This window comes from Schistocerca cancellata, chromosome 1 (assembly GCF_023864275.1).
Source record: "Schistocerca cancellata isolate TAMUIC-IGC-003103 chromosome 1, iqSchCanc2.1, whole genome shotgun sequence".
Classification (NCBI taxonomy): Eukaryota; Metazoa; Arthropoda; class Insecta; order Orthoptera; family Acrididae; genus Schistocerca; species Schistocerca cancellata.
Window position 1 is genome coordinate 305,322,288 of NC_064626.1, and position 19,520 is coordinate 305,341,807.

General features: G+C 40.8%; 1 protein-coding gene across 2 annotated transcripts in view; it reads right to left on the minus strand.

Moving 5' to 3' along the window:
- LOC126172583 (protein abrupt) overlaps positions 1-19,520 on the minus strand; it is a 133,753-nt gene that overhangs the window by 101,956 nt on the left and 12,277 nt on the right. For both annotated transcript variants that reach the window (XM_049920894.1, XM_049920895.1), the window contains exon 2: positions 12,312-12,504. In XM_049920894.1, coding sequence (XP_049776851.1) covers positions 12,312-12,497 — 186 coding nt within the window. In that variant the 5' untranslated portion in view covers positions 12,498-12,504. The remainder of the gene's footprint in view (positions 1-12,311; positions 12,505-19,520) is intronic.

The window sequence follows — 19,520 nt, forward strand, 5'->3', positions numbered from 1 at the left end:
CTACAACCACTATGCTGCATTCTACATGGGCACAATAACCAATAAGCTGTCTATCTATAAGAATGGCCACAGACAAACTGTGAGCTACATACAGCTGGACCACCCTGTTGCTGAGCATGCTGCTCAACAAGGATTCTTCAATTTTAATGACTACTTTACAGACTGTGCCATCTGGATCCTTCCTGCCAACACCAGCTTTTGCACAGGTCGGAGCTCTGTCTGCAGTATATCCTATCCTTGGCTTGACCTTCTTAATCATTGTGCTACACTTACCTATCCCCTTTCCTGATCCCACTCCAGTGCTACACGGCCTTGTATTCCACTAATACACTCACAGTCTTTCCACTCCCACTGCCCGCAGCTAAGTCTCAACTGGACCTAGTGCTCTACCTTCTTCTCATTTCGTCCCTGTAAGCTACCACAAGCAGCAATTGACCATTCCCCAACCTCTCCCTCCCCAGTCACCTCCCCAACCCCACCACCCAGACTGCTTTTCCCATCATGCACCTTTGATCACAGTCTGGCCTTGGCAGCCAGAGACAGTGGTCAAGTGTGCATTAGTTGCATTTGCATGAATGCGTGTGTATGTCGTCTAAGTCAGAAGAAGGCTTTTTGGCTGAAAGCTAATTGTGTCTTTGTTGTGCCGCTCTTTGACTCAACATGTCCATTATGTGGTGAGCAGCAATCTATCCTTTTCATTATTCTGTCATCATTCCACTCTGTGTTTTCCCACTGTCTGTTTTGTCTAACATCTTTTCTTCCATCCATAACCCAGTACTGCTTTCCTTTGTTACTATTTTCTAACTCATTACTATACTCAGTGTCCGTCATCTTCTTTCTCCTTTATTACTATTTTCCAACTCATTACTATACTCAGAGTCAGTCGGTCATCTTTTTTCTCTTCTTTCCTGTGTTTTGTGTGTCATCATCTAAACCACACCACACCGCACGCTCTGACTTATGAGCCACACTGTATCAAACCACCTCGTCCACATACAACACACAGCTACATGACTACTGATTGATGGTGCAGCATGTCATGTCCCACATTCCCCCCACCGATATAATTTATCCTAGACCTTCAAATCACTCACTCTTCCTTTGTCACTCTCGTCTATTTTCACTTGTTATTTTCCATACCCTCCTATGACACAGGAACTTGTATCTCACCCCCCCCCCCCTCCCCACTATTTCTCCTCTCTTATTCCAGTTTGCACATACTAACATGACCTAATCTAGTCACATCTGCCTGCCCCTCCCTCCCCCCCCTCTTCTTCATAAATGTTTGCCCACTGACCTGTAACCCATATTGCAAGCTTTTTATTTATTGTTATGTTTCATCTCTATGTGGTTTCACATCAATTTCAGTTCATTTTCGCTTTTCACTGCCTACTCCCTCAGGTTTAATCTTGTTTCCCCCACTTCATCATTTCCGTCCTTTTTTGTGATTTTTCCCACGTATTTTGGTGTATTTCTATGTTATTTGCGTATTTTTAAGCATTTCCGTCCTCCACCATGGACCATTGCTTCTTCCGTCAGTGCCAATACAGAAAAGTTTTCTTATCTGTAGCCAGCATCCAGTTCCATATACCGTTCCTGTGTTGTTGCCTGATTCATGAAATCCCTCCAAATGACCTTACCATCAAATTAACCATCTCTGGCTGCAATCCCTCCTTCCAAAATGACTTCTATCTATTCAGAGTCCACCAGTACTTATTCCTCAGCAACACAGTCTTCCAAAACCATGTCAGTCAGTCTCAAACCTCCTTGCAATACCTCCTCTCCATCTATAAAACTGTCCTGCTGTGCAGCCTCAAAGTCTTGAATCCCTTCTCACATAATGAAACTATTGCCCTCCAGGAACTACAGAAGCATTCACAATGCCATCTCAAAAAACTCGAACCTGTTCATATCCAACTCCAGTATCCACCACCTCTACCTCCCAAGATCCCCTCATGGCTGACAAACCCTGCCTCAGAGACCTAATACATTTAACCCCTCAAAAACTCCCAACAACTGTGATATAGAATCCAGAATCTAAACAGACCCAAAACATAGTCATGAACCTGTATTCCAAAAGCCTTAGTCTCACAGAAGTATCACTCCTTTCCAAAGGCCTTATCTTTTGCCCCACTCCAAAATTCAATCATGCAGGACTTGTTAAAGACCTTACCTCCTCCTCCTCCCCGTCCCTACACAATAGAAATGCTTTTTCTCCACTAACTCTACAGATCAGACTCAATGAAAGACCCAATGTTGAACCATACCTGACTTAGTTCACTCCTTCAGCAACCGTGATCAGCTCCCACTGTCCCCAAATCACTCACTGTTACTTTTCCAGAATTTCTTAACCTCGAACCATGCCTCACCAGCATTCCCCAAATCCCTCAACATGCATGCTAACCTTTCACGTGCAGAAAGAACCACAATCCACAGCCCAAAAACTGATTTTGACCTTATGACCCTACACTCTGACAAAGACTCCACCACTGTGGTTTGGAACCACAAGTATTATCTGGCGGAAGGACTCTGCTAGCTGTCAGATTCGTCCACCAACAAACTCTGCCAAAATGACTCCATTCCATAAATATCTCAAGTCTCTCATCAAATCCTCAGGCCCACCCCAGAACCTCTCCACTGAGTCTGCCTGTCTCCTCTGTCCCACTACTTCCCACTCTCCTACTTTCTACATGCTTCCTAAAGCCCATAAATCCCAACACCCAAGGCACCCCATTGTTGCCAGTTACTGTGCCCCACTGACAGAATTTCTGCTTAACTTCAGCCTGTTACCTGCAACCTACCATTTCTTCCACCGACTCTCCACAGTTACTGTTCCTTTACAACACAGTGCCCTAGCTGTCATCATTGTTGCCACCTTCCTTTACACTAACATCCCTAATGCCCTACAACATCCTTCCTGGACTCCATGACCAACTACATCCTTACCCACAATGACTTCTCCTTTGAAGACATCAACTACAAACAAATCTGGGGTATGGCAAGGGGCACCTTCATGGAACCATCCTGTGTCAACCTATCTCCCCCCCCCCCCCCCTCCCAAGAATCCCAAAACCATTCACCTGGACCAAGTGTGAGCACACCCTATCCACATTCCTCCAGAACATCAACACCTTCTCCCACATTCACTTCACCTTGTCCTCCTCAACCCAACAAGCCAACTTCCTCAGAGTTGAACTTTTCCTCAGCCATAGCTACATCAGTACATCCATCCGTATCAAACCTACAAACAGCAGAATTACCTCCACTTTGATATCTGCCACCTGCTACACATCAAGAAGTCCCTTCCGTACTGCCATCTCATCTTTAGTGACAAGCATCCCTCTCAAAATATATCAAGGGTCTCACAGTGAGGCCTTCACAAATCATAATTACCCTCTCAGCCTTGTATAGAAACATATCTCCCATGACTTATCCCTCCAGTTACCCACCACTTCCCAAAGTCCCCTCAGCCTCTGCCATCTGGATCCTTCCCACCAACACCAGCTTTCCTGAATTGCACGAGTGGGAACTCTCTCTACGATATACCCTTTGTTGCTGTAAGTCTCCTGGCCTCAACCCTTTAGTTACTGTCCTTATCCACCTATCCCCTCCCCTGTTCCCACTACAGCACTACACAGTCTTCTGCCGTATTTATTCGAATCTAAGCCACACTTGAATCTAAGCCGCACCTGAAAAATGAGACTCGAAATCAAGGGAAAAATTTCCCGAATCTAAGCCGCACCTGAAATTTGAGACCTGAAATTCAAGGGGAGAGAAAAGTTTTAGGGCACACCTCCAAATCGAAACAAAGTTGGTCCATTGTAATACGAGACACAATTTAGGTTGAATGAATGACTATACAGCTACAACAGTTTGGTTCGAGTTGGAAGCTTAGCAGTTATGCTTTACCAGGTAGCCATTGCTATGCGTCAGGCGCTCCATCCGTGTTTATACGGGTACCCTTCCTTTTTACGCGATTCATCTGGTTTGAATCGATTGCTTATTTTTCTTTGATCTGATAAATGCCGTTCTCTTTGTTATAGGTATTTACGTCACTCTAAGCTGAAAATGCATTATTGTACTGTGTTGTGCATTGTTTGTCGCATTCTGATAATGTGTGTTTATGACCTGTCGCCACTCGCGGCATGGCTTGCTTTTGTGCACACTACCGCTGCTCACAATAAAAAAAAAAGAGAGGAATTGTCTCATTAGCGAAACAATGACAAGAGACTGCTATTTGTTGTTACTTACACTGCTGCTTTCTTTGGTAATGATCAACAAGAATCAAATAATAGACTGTGAATGATAGAAGATGTTCTGAACGAGAGTTTAGCTAAAAAAATTTTCCGTTTGAAAATCTTTGCATACGCCTCTTTTGTACATTACATTCTGCACGGAAATTAGAGTCATCTTAGATTTAAAAATCTAGTCTATTGCTGTGCTTAATTTCTGACTGTATCACCAATAGGCATAAGAATAATACGAATATAAACATGACATGATATGTATATTCTTCCGCGTTTGCTGTTGTCACACTAGTTTCGTAGTTTATTAGGCAGACAGGATTTAAATGAGATAGCAGCAAACACGAAACATGGCAAAATGTTCATATTCGTATTATTCTTATGGCGAAGAGAATACGGCATGTGATTCACAATTCATAAAAGTTCCTATTAGTAACCATCTCCTCTCACAGGTAGGAAAAAATTCAGAACGTAGAATTGGCCATATTGAAAACATCCCAAACAGTCTTGCCAGTCGGATTTTCGTAGTACATTGAATTGCTGCTATATTCGTAGATGAAAAATACAGAATTTGTATTTACTTCGTTGGATAATGTATGAAAATGCAGTGGTCGAAACTCGGGGCAGAGAAAAAAGCTCGTCTTCGACCTTTTTTTTTAAATTTATTTACTGACGCAGAGGTTTTGGCACCAGTATTTATCTTTGTGCCTGCAAAGCATGCCTTTGTAGCGCTACATATATTCGACGACAGAAGTTAGTTGTGGCGGCACCTACCAACATTTTTCAGAACTTCCACTTACTTTGCACTCTATTCTAAGCCGCAAGCAGTTTTTTGGATTACAAAAACCGGAAAAAAACTGCGGCTTGGATTCGAGTAAATACGGTATTCCACCAATGCACCCATAGTCTTTTTACTTTTCTCCTTCCCCCCCTCCCCTCCCGCCACCCACAATCTAACCTCCCAACTGCACCTAGCTGCCCTACCTACCCCCACCTCATCCCTGTAAGCTCCCACAAAGAGCATTTTACTGACTCCCATCCCTAACCTACTATCTTTTCCCCTCCCCATCCAAGACGACCCCCCATGAACCATGGACCTTGCCGCTGGTGGGGAGGCTTGCGTGCCTCAGCGATACAGATGGCCGTACCGTAGGTGCAACCACAACGGAGGGGTATCTGTTGAGAGGCCAGACAAACATGTGGTTCCTGAAGAGGGGCAGCAGCCTTTTCAGTAGTTGCAGGGGCAACAGTCTGGATGATTGACTGATCTGGCCTTGTAACATTAACCAAAACGGCCTTGCTGTGCTGGTACTGCGAATGGCTGAAAGCAAGGGGAAACTACAGCCGTAATTTTTCCCGAGGACATGCAGCTCTACTGTATGATTAAATGATGATGGCGTCCTCTTGGGTAAAATATTCCGGAGGTAAAATAGTCCCCCATTCGGATCTCCGGGCGGGGACTACTCAGGAGGACGTCGTTATCAGGAGAAAGAAAACTGGCGTTCTACGGATCGGAGCGTGGAATGTCAGATCCCTTAATCGGGCAAGTAGGTTAGAAAATTTAAAAAGGGAAATGGATAGGTTAAAGTTAGATATAGTTGGAATTAGTGAAGTTCGGTGGCAGGAGGAACAAGACTTTTGGTCAGGTGATTACAGGGTTATAAATACAAAATCAAATAGGGGTAATGCAGGAGTAGGTTTAATAATGAATAAAAAAATAGGAGTGCGGGTTAGCTACTACAAACAGCATAGTGAACGCATTATTGTGGCCAAGATAGACACAAAGCCCATGCCTACTACAGTAGTACAAGTTTATATGCCAACTACCTCTGCAGATGATGAAGAAATAGATGAAATGTATGACGAGATAAAAGAAATTATTCAGGTAGTGAAAGGAGACGAAAATTTAATAGTCATGGGTGACTGGAATTCGTCAGTAGGAAAAGGGAGAGAAGGAAACATAGTAGGTGAATATGGATTGGGGGGAAGGAATGAAAGAGGAAGCCGCCTTGTAGAATTTTGCACAGAGCACAACTTAATCATAGCTAACACTTGGTTCAAGAATCATGAAAGAAGGTTGTATACCTGGAAGAATCCTGGAGATACTAGTAGGTATCAGATAGATTATATAATGGTCAGACAGAGATTTAGGAACCAGGTTTTAAATTGTAAGACATTTCCTGGGGCAGATGTGGATTCTGACCACAATCTATTGGTTATGAACTGCAGATTGAAACTGAAGAAACTGCAGAAAGGTGGGAATTTAAGGAGATGGGACCTGGATAAACTGAAAGAACCAGAGGTTGTAGAGAGTTTCAGGGAGAGCATAAGGGAACAATTGACAGGAATGGGGGAAAGAAATACAGTAGAAGAAGAATGGGTAGCTCTGAGGGATGAAATAGTGAAGGCAGCAGAGGATCAAGTAGGTAAAAAGACGAGGGCTAATAGAAATCCTTGGGTAACAGAAGAAATATTGAATTTAATTGATGAAAGGAGAAAATACAAAAGTGCAGTAAATGAAGCAGACAAAAAGGAATACAGACGTCTCAAAAATGAGATTGACAGGAAGTGCAAAATGGCTAAGCAGGGATGGCTAGAGGACAAATGTAAGGATGTAGAGGCTTGTCTCACTAGGGGTAAGATAGATACTGCCTACAGGAAAATTAAAGAGACATTTGGAGAGAAGAGAACCACTTGTATGAATATCAAGAGCTCAGATGGAAACCCAGTTCTAAGCAAAGAAGGGAAGGCAGAAAGGTGGAAGGAGTATATAGAGGGTTTATACAAGGGCGATGTACTTGAGGACAATATTATGGAAATGGAAGAGGATGTAGATGAAGACGAAATGGGAGATAAGATACTGCGTGAAGAGTTTGACAGAGCACTGAAAGACCTGAGTCGAAACAAGGCCCCGGGAGTAGACAACATTCCATTAGAACTACTGATGGCCTCGGGAGAGCCAGTCATGACAAAACTCTACCATCTAGTGAGCACGATGTATGAGACAGGCGAAATACCCTCAGACTTCAAGAAGAATATAATAATTCCAATCCCAAAGAAAGCAGGTGTTGACAGATGTGAAAATTACCGAACTATCAGTTTAATAAGTCACAGCTGCAAAATACTAACGCGAATTCTTTACAGACGAATGGAAAAACTGGTAGAAGCCGACCTCGGGGAAGATCAGTTTGGATTCCGTAGAAATGTTGGAACACGTGAGGCAATACTGACCTTACGACTTTTCTTAGAAGAAAGATTAAGAAAAGGCAAACCTACGTTTCTAGCATTTGTAGACTTAGAGAAAGCTTTTGACAATGTTAACTGGAATACTCTCTTTCAAATTCTGAAGGTGGCAGGGGTAAAATACAGGGAGCGAAAGGCTATTTACAGTTTGTACAGAAACCAGATGGCAGTTATAAGAGTCGAGGGGCATGAAACGGAAGCAGTGGTTGGGAAAGGAGTAAGACAGGGCTGTAGCCTCTCCCCGATGTTATTCAATCTGTATATTGAGCAAGCAGTAAAGGAAACAAAAGAAAAATTCGGAGTAGGTATTAAAATTCATGGAGAAGAAGTAAAAACTTTGAGGTTCGCTGATGACATTGTAATTCTGTCAGAGACAGCAAAGGACTTGGAAGAGCAGTTGAATGGAATGGACAGTGTCTTGAAAGGAGGATATAACATGAACATCAACAAAAGCAAAACGAGGATAATGGAATGTAGTCGAATTAAGTCGGGTGATGCTGAGGGAATTAGTTTAGGAAATGAGACACTTAAAGTTGTAAAGGAGTTTTGCTATTTAGGGAGTAAAATAACCGATGATGGTCGAAGTAGAGAGGATATAAAATGTAGACTGGCAATGGCAAGGAAAGCGTTTCTCAAGAAGAGGAATTTGTTAACATCGAGTATTGATTTAAGTGTCAGGAAGTCGTTTCTGAAAGTATTTGTATGGAGTGTAGCCATGTATGGAAGTGAAACATGGACGATAACTAGTTTGGACAAGAAGAGAATAGAAGCTTTCGAAATGTGGTGCTACAGAAGAATGCTGAAGATAAGGTGGGTAGATCACGTAACTAATGAGGAGGTATTGAATAGGATTGGGGAGAAGAGAAGTTTGTGGCACAACTTGACTAGAAGAAGGGATCGGTTGGTAGGACATGTTTTGAGGCATCAAGGGATCACAAATTTAGCATTGGAGGGCAGTGTGGAGGGTAAAAATCGTAGAGGGAGACCAAGAGATGAATACACTAAGCAGATTCAGAAGGATGTAGGTTGCAGTGGATACTGGGGGATGAAGAGGCTTGCACAGGATAGAGTAGCATGGAGAGCTGCATCAAACCAGTCTCAGGACTGAAGACCACAACAACAACAATCCAAGACGACTCCTTACGCCCACCGTCCAGAGTGCTTCTCCCATCATGCACTGTTGCTTGCAGTCTGGCGTCAGCAGCCAGAGACTGTGGTTGTGTGTGTGTGTGTGTGTGTGTGTGTGTGTGTGTGTGTGTGTGTGTTGGGGTTTATGAGCGCTCAACATCGAGGTCATCAGCGCCCTGACACACATTAAAAGGAACGAATGTGGAGAGACCTAATAAAACTGAAAAACACATTCAAAGAAAGCAGGAAAAGAGGGAAAACACTACATAAAAAAGTAAAACCTAAGGGAAGGGAAAACATAGCAACAAGAATGACACAGGAAAGTGTCATTGGCTGGCCACTTACATAAAAGATGGGCGAGCTTGTGACACAGTGAGCAAATTAAAATCCTCTCCCTAAAATCTTTGTAAAAACATTTGACAAGGCACAGAACTTTAAAACTTTAACCACATTCGTCCGAGTGTTGCCTAAAAGAGTTGGCAGGTCCGCTGGCAAATCAGCCGAGGCCCGCTGGTCAGAAAATAAAACGCAATCCAGTAAAATGTGGCTCACAGTGACCCGGACGCCGCAAGCACCACACAATGGAGGGTCTTCTCGCCGGAGCAGGAAGCCATGCGTCATAGGGCTGTGGCCTATTCGAAGCCGAGTGAGGAGAACCTCGTCCCGTCGATGGGGCTGAAAGGAAGTACACCACACACGCGTTGTGGGCTTGACTAGACGGAGCTTATTGTCAGTCACTTCCAGCCACTCATCCTCCCACCTACACATGACTCGGGAGCTCAACAGCGAGGTGAGTGCGTGCAACGGGATAGCACACTGAGATACATGAGGATCAAGACACGCCTCCTTGGCTGCGAGATCTGCCCTTTCATTCCCAGCAATGCCGACATGCCCCGGAACCCAGCAGAAAGCTACAACCTTCCCCAGTCGCTGTAGTCGGAGGAGGGCATCCTGGATGGTCTGGACTACTTTATCTGCAGGATACAAATGGTGCAATGATTGAAGGGCACTGAGTGAATCGGAACAGACAAGAAATTTAAGAGAGGAAGAAAGTCTCATCGGCTCCAGTGCCCGCAAGATCGCAGACAATTCTGCATCAAAGACAGTAAAAGTCTGAGGCAGGCGGACCTTGAGGACACGATCCGGAGAAACAACTGAGCAACCCACGGAATCCCCTTGTTTCGACCCATCCGTAAAAACAGCTACATAGTCGTGGTGCTCAGATAAAATAGCAGAAAATGCTGCATTAAAAACGGTGGCAGGAGTGCAATCTCTCTTGTACTGCAATAAATCTAAAATCACACGTGGCCTCTTCAGTAACCAGGGTGGCAGGCGGTTAAAATCCAGGATTTGGGGTTGTACAGACTCCACACCGAGGGACTCAAGCACACGGTGCACTCTGATCCCAAACGGCAACGTAGCCCGGGGACGGTGGGAAAAAAGGCGATCCAGAGGTGGATGGGCAACAAGATGGTGAGCAGGCGAGCTGGGAGCTGCAAGAAACTTACAAGCTTGGTGCACCAGCAGGAGCTGCCGCCGGATGGTAAGTGGCGGTTCGCCAGCCTCAGCACAGAGGCTGGGTATGGGACTGGTCCGATAAGCACCCGTACCCAGTCGAATCCCAGCATGGTGAACAGCGTCAAAGGTCCGCAAATAAGACGGCCTCGCTGACCCATAGTCCAGCCGTGAGCGCACGAATACGTGTGTGTGTGTGTGTGTGTGTGTGTGTGTGTGTGTGTGTGTGTGTGTGTTTTGCATTTTCTTGAATGTGTGTGTGCATGTTGTCTAATTCGGAAGAAGAAGGCCTCTTGCCCGAAAGCTTACTAGTCTAGATGTCTTTTTGTTGTGCCTGTCTGTGACTCCACATCTCCACTACACGGTTAGCGGCAGTCTATCTTTTCAGTATATTGTCATCATTCCTAACAGGACTAAATATTGTGAAATGACAGTTTATTCTAATATTAATAATTAATGAGAAGCACTATAGGTGTATTGATACTCATTTACTGTTCCACAATCAGTTTTGTTTATTAGATCATCATCAGCCTGCCGAGTTGCACCAAAATCATGATGTAAGGTTAGAGGTGAAACCTGGAAATGATGGTCATATAAACATTCTGCTGACCACCTGGCAGAATAATGGCAAACAGTAAGTGTATGCAACATGGCGTGCTGTGTTCACTAGTCTGTGTACTAGCTCAGTTTACACAGTATGCCATGTTGTGTGCACTTACCTACTGCTCACTGTATTTCTGCCTGGAGGTTGGCAGAATGTTTACACAATCGTCGTTTCCAGACTTTGTCTCTAACATTACATAAGACAGTTAGACCTCTCATATCATGATATTGGCACATCTCAGCAACCTGATGATGATCTAAGAACAAAACTGGTTATGAGACAATAAATGTGTATCAATACAAAACACATAATAAATGTGTATCAATACAGCTGTGATGGTTCTTATTAATCATTAATATTAGCATCATTCAGCTGTAAAGCTAAATATTATCAAGATTATTTACAGTTCATAGTGCATTCTGATGATTGTGCCTATCACATGTGTTTTGGTCTGTTAGTTGAACATATAGCAATGATTTTTGCAACGGAGCATTTGATTATAGCAATACTGTTGCCACATAAATAATTACAGGTAACTGTAAGGAAACAACTAACACTACACACAGGACTGTTTTACTGTAACTTACTTCTAGACAAAATTTTGAAGAAACACTCACAAACACAAACTGAGTAGCGATTTGAAATATTCCCATTATTGTGAGATTCCTGTTATTGTCAGATATGAGTAGATAACTCATATGAAGAATACTTTAAGGAAGCAAGAGGGGACAAAGAGCAAATTGCCAATATCATAATGAATTTCTTGTCACTCTCTACACAGAATGCATCACTCGGATGTCTACTTTGATTATACAATGCTCTAGTTTGGGATACTTCAGTGTAACAATTTACAAGATTCATGAAACCACTGCATATCTGATTTCCACACTGCTTCAAGATAATATTTCATATCTGTATGAAAGTCCAGCAATATAGCTTAATTCTCCAAAGATCCATGCAGTATTTTATAAGATATCATTCATAGATTGTTATCAAATTTTGATTGCTAAGTGATAATTAGAATTTTAATTGTCCCACTCTCAAAGAGAGCAAATACTTTAGCAAAAGTTATCACAGACCATGAAGGTGGTCCAGAAGTATTTCTAATGATTCCAGCAAGAAACATAAAGCAGCAGATATTACTGATGAATCTTTTCCACACAGCTACCGGAAACATGGCACTGATAGCACTCACAGCATACACGATGATTTTAAGAATATAACAAAATTTACTGTTGCAGTAAGAACAGCTGTGTTAATTTATGCTACAAAGTTACTAGAGTTACTTTTCTTAAGTTATCCATGCATCACAAAGAAAAGATTTCCTTGTCACAGGTTCACACGATTGGAACTTAAGTTGATTAGTTTCGGAAAATTATTAATCTTAAGAGTTAAAAATGCAATTTTTTGTCATTAGTAACACACGCCTCCAGCACACTTGGTAAAACGATAATACGATGATTTTATTTCATAATGCAAAACTTATTAGGTGGCCAACTATGAAAGATGCTGTTAGCATAAAAAATTAATCCAGGTAACCAAATCTCAGCACTAATATCTTAATAACTGATAACTACCTTGAAAAGCTCGTTAAAATACTGACTACAAGCAGACAAGACAACCTTGTGTGCTCGAATACTTCGTCCACCAGCTGATAATGTGACATCAGTCAGATTGTCACTGTCCAAGAACTGCGGTAATGTTGCAAGAAGGTTACTCTGGTAATTGTGCCATCGCAGACAGAACTGTTGATCAGAACCCATGCCCACTCTGAAAATGACAAAAATTCCTCAACTCAGCTATCAAACGGTTATTTATTTTTAACACACACACACACACACACACACACACACACACACACACACGCACGTGCGCGCGCGCACGAGAGAGAGGTACGTTCATCCATACAAAAATACTTGCAGCATCCACAGATTTTCAGAAGATTGCGACAGAAACTATAACCCTTATTCAAATCTTTCTAAAAATTAAAGGTGACGAAGTAACAATACATGACAAAATGGTGTACCTTGTCTTCACTTACACAAATTGAATAATTCCTTAAGATTTCAGAAATAATTTTCTTCTGTGAAAACAACAGCAACAAGCAAAATAGTAAGAAGGATATACACCAATGTTGCATAATTTTTCCAGACAAGCATGTATCAACTGCAACAATGTGATCATCTAATCTCTCTCTCTCTCTCTCTCTCTCTCTCTCTCTCTCTCTCTCTCTCTCTCTCTCTTTTTTTTTTTTTTTTTTTTTTTTTTTTTGTATTATTCTGAGTGTTAAATGTTGCTGAAGTGTACAGCCACATGAAGCTCTCATGATAAAACTTCATGCACTATGGGGCAGAGAACTGATAAGGTGCCAACAGGGTTATGATGATGTGGTCAGACTACATCCAAAACACATGTTCACTGAAAGAATGCAGGAAGTATTAAACAAGGCAAAGCATTAAGAGCTGGGCGTTACAAACCTATGTTCAGACTCAAGAAATTTTGACAGCCCAGAATTATTGAACCGGAATTCTTGTTTCAAATTATTTTGTAGAGTGTCATCTAAATGGATACATCTACAGAGAGAACCCAAGATATCTGTTTTACATTGCAGAGGATGTTTTATTAAAGATGACATGTGTCACCATCCAATACATTTGTTTGTTTTGTGCGAGCAGTTATGCAAATTGTAATATTCCAGTAATCACAATACTCTTTTGGTCAAAGTGTTGTCTTTTACCATCATTATGAGCATACTGATATATGTGGTAACATTTAATAGAATGAGACAATTGGAAGCTTACTGAATATTTACTCATTTATTACAATGAAGCCATCAACATAATTTTTATTTCTGAAACTTTTCAATAAGTTACATATTGATTTGCAAACCACATTAACTTAAGAAAAAGTTTTTGACCCAAATACTCACTTTGCATACTACATGACTGATTTTAGTATACTTCTACTGAAGGTGGTACGCCCTTGCCTAGCTCCAGCCTCTGATTCAATTACCCAATTAGTTATGAAGGAGGACTTTGCTTCACTGTACATCCAAACCATGGTGTAAAGTGGTATTTTTCACATGTTTACAAATAGCTACCCTGATATGTGCAGTTAAAACATCTTTCAGCCGCTATTCAACTTTGGCCTTCTTTTCTCTCAATTTCCTCACTTACTCACTGCCTACTCAGCTACATCGTTTTTAAACTGACCGTTGCCAGAATTTCACTGTCAGTTTTTATCTCATCCAGAACTATTCCCAGTTTGTGACCACAGTGGCTTTTCTTTAAGGAAAGCTGGTTTTTTCGAAACTGTACCTCTCTTTGACCAAGACACAGAAGCTCCTCCTGAAAGCTGCAATTTACACATTTTTTTATAGTTGTGCCTCCCTCCACTGTACTTTGGGAAGCTGAATCTTTTCCTACCTATATTTAGTTACTTTTCCACGCTGATTTTGTCCGATAATTGAAAACATAAACACAAAAGGCTTCACTCTACTCATAATTTTAGATACACGATATGAACAGCTAAGCACTTCATATTCCATCAAAATGCAGAAGCTATTTTCAATTACAAGTCTTCATAATACATCTGTCATAGACGTGATTGCTGTAAGAAAATGCAGTGTTTTGGGGTAGGTAGGGTTTCACCTTCTCTCAAACATTTCATTTTTCCTCAATTTTCACAAATAAGATGGCACAAATGTAGGTGACAGTAATGCACTTAATTCATTATAAGCACCAGTTTAAAGTGGAAGTGGTCTAGGTCAAAGAACTAACATCAAAAGTTAATGCACCTATCAGCAGCCTGCAGCTGATGTGAAGAGTCTTGTAAAAGTGTTTGGTGTGTGTGTGTGTGTGTGTGTGTTTTTTTTACGGCTTTCTTTTCCTTCATCAGAAATCATATACACAAGCTTTAATAACTCTTCTTAATTAATGCTTGACTGGAGTTCTTCGCATTGCTTTAGGTCTCTAGGTGATGGTCTCACCCACTGAAATCTTTGTGTGTTATGTTACAAACAAAAACTTGATCCATTTTGATTATAAATTTGCTCTGCTCAGTCAGAGTAAGATAAGACTATTATTGTGGCCCATTGAGGATTGTTAATGAAGGTACAAGCATATGAAATAGGTTCCCAGATATGTGAACAGTTCAAAGATTTCTTAAATAATAGAGCCCAGTACACTGTCCTTGATGGCAGATGTTCGTCAGAGACAAGGGTATTGTCAGGAGTACTGCACAGAAGTGTGATGATAGGATTGCTCTTATTCTTTATATACATAAATTATCTGGTGGACAGGGTGAGTAGCAATCAGCAGGTGTTTGCTGATGATATTGTGGTGTACACCAATGTGTGACCATTGACTGACTGTAGGAGGATACAAGATGACACAGACAAAATATCTAATTTGGATGATAATTGGCAGCTTGCTACAATTGTAGAAAAATATAAGTTAATGCAGATGACTAGGCAAAACAATCCCTTAATATTTGAATACAGCATTAGTGGTGTACTACTTGACACAGTCATTTGACTAAAAACCCATGCATAACATTGCAAAGCAATATGAAATGGAAGGAGCTGTAACAATGGTAACAGGGAAGGCAAATAGTCAACTTTGGTTAATGGGAGAAGTTTAGGAAAGTGTGGTTCATCACTAAAGGAGACAATATATAGAACACTAGAGTTATCTGTTCTTCACTACTTCTCGATGATCCGGAATCCCCACCATTTCAGATTAAAAGAAGACACTGAAGCAATTCAGAGGCAGACTGCTAGTTTTTGTTACTGGTAGGTTCAATCAACATATGAGTATTACAGAGATGCTTCATGAAGTCAAGTGGGAATCACTGGAGGGAAGACAATGAGCTTTTCATGGAACACTATTGAGAAAATTTAGAGAACTAGCATCTGAAGCTGACTGCAGAATGATTCTACAACCGCCAACATACATTTTGCGTAAGTACCATGAAGATAAAATGCGAGAAATTAGGGCTCATACAGAGGGATATAGGAATTCATTTTTCCATCACTGTATTTTTGAGTGGTACAGGGAACGATATGACCAGTAGTGGTAGTAAGGTGTCCTCTACTATACACCAAATAGATGCTATCTGAGTACATAAGAACATACTGATATAGATCACGGTTATAAGCTCTGTTCAGGCTTTAGCACACAAGGGCAACCAGAGAATTTTAAAAAATTATTTTCTGAATATGGGTATCCATTACTAATTTTTTGACTAATGACGACATACTTGGTTTGAAGAAGAAATGAGCATTATGGTTTTACATCCAGTTGACACTGAAACCATAAGATAAAGATCACAAGAACAGGTTGGAGAAGAAATCACCCTGGCAAATACTTTAAGCAATTTACAGAAACAACAGAAAACCTTAATCTGACTTAGGTTTTGAACTGCGACCCTCCAGAATGTGAGTCTAATCCCAGATTTCACAATATATCATATCATTCCAATTAACAGCCATAAAGAAATACAGCGAGTTTAATGAGAACAGCTGTCTGTCCCTTTCAATCAACAGTGCTTTACAACAATGTTACCTACTCATATAAAACTATACATTTCGAAATATTTGAGGACCCAGCAACAATGTCTTCTATCAAAATTTTGTTCCTGTTCTCTCATTGTCTTCTGCAATTTATTGATTGGAGATAGGAAATAATCAACAACAAATTTAGTGTAATGTAGTGCAAATTAATTACCTTCTTGGATGAGAAGAACAAAGTTTTTAGAGTTTCTTATGAATGTTAACTTTTACAGAATGTTTATTCTATGCACCTTTCAGCTGATGAAGTAAAATGCAAGGATGTATCAAACATTAGTTAACAGAAAAGATAAAGAGTATTTTGTTTAAAAGTCAGCCAAACTGCACACAAAAAAGGGCAATGACGGCACTTTACTTTTATCTTTAATTCCCTGTTCCTCGTGTGTGTGTGTGTGTGTGTGTGTGTGTGTGTGTGAGAGAGAGAGAGAGAGAGAGAGAGAGAGAGAGAGAGAGAGAGAGAGTCAAACCATTAAGAACACTGCAGCTCTAATTATAAGGACTAAAGAGGCTCTGAAAATGATGTCTTAGGTGACAAAATGAATTCTAAATATCCCGAAAACAGTTGTTTCTGCAAGAAGATTTGAACAAACAGACGGTGTGAGCAATATTTGCTCCACAACAGAAACAAATGCATGACAAAAGTTATGTTTGTTTTATCATGCCTTGTTTTACTTAAGTGACCATGATAACATTTTAGACCAGATTATTAATGATTACACTACCTAAGCTAACACAGCAATAAAAACAAGGAATTTTTAAAATTATATTATAACTAGGTAAATAAAACCTCTTACTCGGCAAGCAGTGGCAGGAGAAAACACACACAGAATTTAAGGCTATGTGCAAACTTTTGGAGTCTGAGGCTCCTCCTTCTGGCAGAAGGGTTTAATTGGATGGATGAAAAAAATCTACTCAACGAGAAGTGTTGGAAGAAACACACATAAAAGTTAAGGAAATGTGCAAGCTTTTGTAGCAGAAGAAACCACTGGCCTCCTTAACTTTTTTGTGTGTTTTCTCCTGGTGCTGCTTGGTGAGTACATTTTTTATCTACTCAGTTATATTATGACTGCACTATATGGTACTTTGCTTCAGTTCTGAAACAAAGCATCAGTTACAAATGACTATGTGAGCAAAAAACAGTGACTTGAAAATAAAGGCCAAAACAATGCTAGATGTTTGACAGCATTGACAATATACATAAATAATTGGACGAATGACACACAATGAAAAGGGTATTTACAGATGGGGAAAGACAGGAAAGATCAGAATGGATGAAAAGATACTAGGCAGTTAAGAAAGAATGAAACATAAGCTTACTGAAGAAGAGGGCCAGGAAATGATTGACTAAAGAGGTCCAATGAAGCCATAAAAGTACTGGGAAAAAAATTTGGAAATATACATAAACAATTTTTCTAGAGGGCATGCAGCTTTACTGTATAGTTAAATGATGATAGTGTCCTCTTGGGTAAAATATTCCGGAGGTTAAATAGTCTCCCCAGGGACTACTCAGAAGGACGTCGTTATCAGGAGAAACAAAACTGGCATTCTACGATCAGAATGTGGAATGGCAGATCCCTTAATTGGACAGGTAGGTTAGAAAATTTAAAAAGGGAAATGGATAGGTTAAAGTTAGATATAGTGGGAATTAGTGAAATTTTGTGGCAGGAGGGACAAGACTTTTGGTCAGTTGAATACAGGGTTATAAATACAAAATCAAATATGGGTAATGCAGGAGTAGGTTTAATAATGAATAAAAAAAAAAATAGGAGCACAGGTAAGCTAGTACAAACAGCATAGTGAATGCATTATTGTAGCCAAGATAGACACAAATCCCACAGTAGTACAAGTTTATATGCCACCTAGCTCTGCAGATGGCGAAGAGATTGAAGAACTGTATGACGAGATAAAAGAAATCATTCAGATAGTGTGTGGGGGGGGGGGGGGCATTTAATAATTGTGGGAGACTGGAATTCGATAGTAGGAAAAGGAAGATTAGGAAATATGGTAGGTGAATATGGAATGGGGGTAAGAAATGAAAGAGGAAGCCACCTGGTAGAATTTTGCACAGAGCATAACTTAATCATAGCTAACGCTTGGTTTAAGAATCATAAAAGAAAGTTGTATACATGGAAGAGGCCTGGAGACACTGGAAGGTTTCAGATACATTATATAATGGTTGTTGTTGTTGCGGTCTTCAGTCCTGAGACTGGTTTGATGCAGCTCTCCATGCTACTCTATCCTGTGCAAGCTTCTTTATCTCCCAGTACCTACTGCAACCTACATCCTTCTGAATCTGCTTAGTGTATTGATCTCTTGGTCTCCCTCTACGATTTTTACCCTCCACGCTGCCCTCCAATGCTAAATTTGTGATCCCTCGATGCCTCAGAACATGTCCTACCAACCTATCCCTTCTTCTAGTCAAGTTGTGCCACAAACTTCTCTTCTCCCCAATCCTATTCAATACCTCCTCATTAGTTACGTGATCTACCCACCTTATCTTCAGCATTCTTCTGTAGCACCACATTTCGAAAGCTTCTATTCTCTTCTTGTCCAAACTAGTTATCGTCCATGTCTCACTTCCATACATGGCTACACTCCATACAAATACTTTCAGAAACGACTTCCTGACACCTAAATCTATATTCGATGTTAACAAATTTCTCTTCTTGAGAAACGCTTTCCTTGCCATTGCCAGTCTACATTTTATATCCTCTCTACTTCGACCATCATCGGTTATTTTACTCCCTAAATAGCAAAACTCCTTTACTACTTTAAGTGTCTCATTTCCTAATCTAATTCCCTCAGCATCACCCGACTTAATTTGACTACATTCCATTATCCTCGTTTTGCTTTTGTTGATGTTCATCTTATATCCTCCTTTCAAGACACTGTCCATTCCGTTCAACTGCTCTTCCAAGTCCTTTGCTGTCTCTGACAGAATTACAATGTCATCGGCGAACCTCAAAGTTTTTACTTCTTCTCCATGAATTTTAATACCTACTCCGAATTTTTCTTTTGTTTCCTTTACTGCTTGCTCAATATACAGATTGAATAACATCGGGGAGAGGCTACAACCCTGTCTCACTCCTTTCCCAACCACTGCTTCCCTTTCATGCCCCTCGACTCTTGTAACTGCCATCTGGTTTCTGTACAAGTTGTAAATAGCCTTTCGCTCCCTGTATTTTACCCCTGCCACCTTCAGAATTTGAAAGAGAGT